At 40.1% G+C, this 1,235-nt stretch overlaps 1 protein-coding gene across 1 annotated transcript in view; it reads right to left on the reverse strand.

Moving 5' to 3' along the window:
• Positions 1-555: 555 nt before the first annotated feature.
• Positions 556-1,235, reverse strand: part of LOC102379655 (olfactory receptor 6T1-like) — a 976-nt gene continuing 296 nt past the window's right edge. The window contains exon 2 of the mRNA XM_006038994.1: positions 556-1,232. Coding sequence (XP_006039056.1) covers positions 556-1,232 — 677 coding nt within the window. The remainder of the gene's footprint in view (positions 1,233-1,235) is intronic.

Here is a 1,235-nt window from a genome sequence, read left to right on the forward strand (position 1 = left end):
GAGAGTTGCACAAAAAACATGAATTATGGCAATGTTAAACCTGGTATTGGTTCTAAATGCTTATTTAGTGCATACATTCCTTACATTTCTTTGAAAACTCCAGGCAACATTGAACAGTTTTATGTGTAAACCCTAAGTCCTTCCAGGAAACAGAATAAAAATGCCATTTGAAAATTGGGTTTAAATAATTCTTGCAAATTTCTCAATATTATCAAAATACCAATTACAAACTGTGAAGGATATCATAAACATATGGATTCAGCTCAGAAAGAAATGACACATCTTCTCTATCAACTCTGAGGGAATGAAAATTCTCAGTGTCAGAACTAGTCAAATTTTATCTGTCAAACAGGAAGATAAAGGCTTTTATTTATGAAATAGTAGGTTCAGTGTTAATGCAGTGTTAGAAATTTAGGTCTCATTGACTTCAGAAAAGACTAAGACTTTGAAGTGCCTAAGTCACTTTTCACAATGGAACTTTGACTCCTGAGTCACTTAAGCACTTTTGAAGATTTTACCATTTTCTTTTAACATTTTCCTCTGTTAGAAGCTTAGTCAAGTAGCCCAGGATTCGTGAAAATAATATATTTTCTTCCTGAGGACATCTCTCAGAGCCTCTTTGACTTGCTTGTTCCGGAGGCTATAGATGAAAGGGTTCAACAATGGAGTCACCACTGTATTCAGGATACTGGCTGCTCTGTCAAGGTCCAAAGACTGGCTTTTATTGGGTCTAACATAGATGAAGATAGAGCTTCCATAGAAAAGTGTTACCACAATGATGTGTGAAGCACAGGTGGAAAAAGCCTTCTGGTGGTCAGCGGCAGATGGGATTCTGAGGATTGTTGCAATGATGACGGTGTAGGACACCACTGTCACCAGCAGTGAACCTAGAAGGAGCAAGGCTGATATGGCAAATTCTACCACCTCAATGATGTATGTGTCAGAACATGAGAGCTTGAGCAATGGTGCCACATCACAGAAGAAATGATTGATGACATTGGGGCCACAGTATGATAGCTGGCTTACTAGGATGGTGGGTGTGATCAAAGCCAGAAACCCCCAGGTCCATGAGGCAGCCACTAGCTGGAAGCAGACATGAGTACTCATGATTACAGCATACCGCAGTGGGTTGCATATGGCCACATAGCGGTCAAAAGACATGACAGCAAGGAGAAAGAACTCAGTAGAGCCTGTCAGGAAGTAGAAGTAGGCTTGAGTAATACAGCTAGGGAAAG

This window comes from Alligator sinensis, unplaced genomic scaffold (genome assembly GCF_000455745.1).
Source record: "Alligator sinensis unplaced genomic scaffold, ASM45574v1 scaffold1340_1, whole genome shotgun sequence".
Lineage (NCBI taxonomy): Eukaryota > Metazoa > Chordata > Crocodylia > Alligatoridae > Alligator > Alligator sinensis.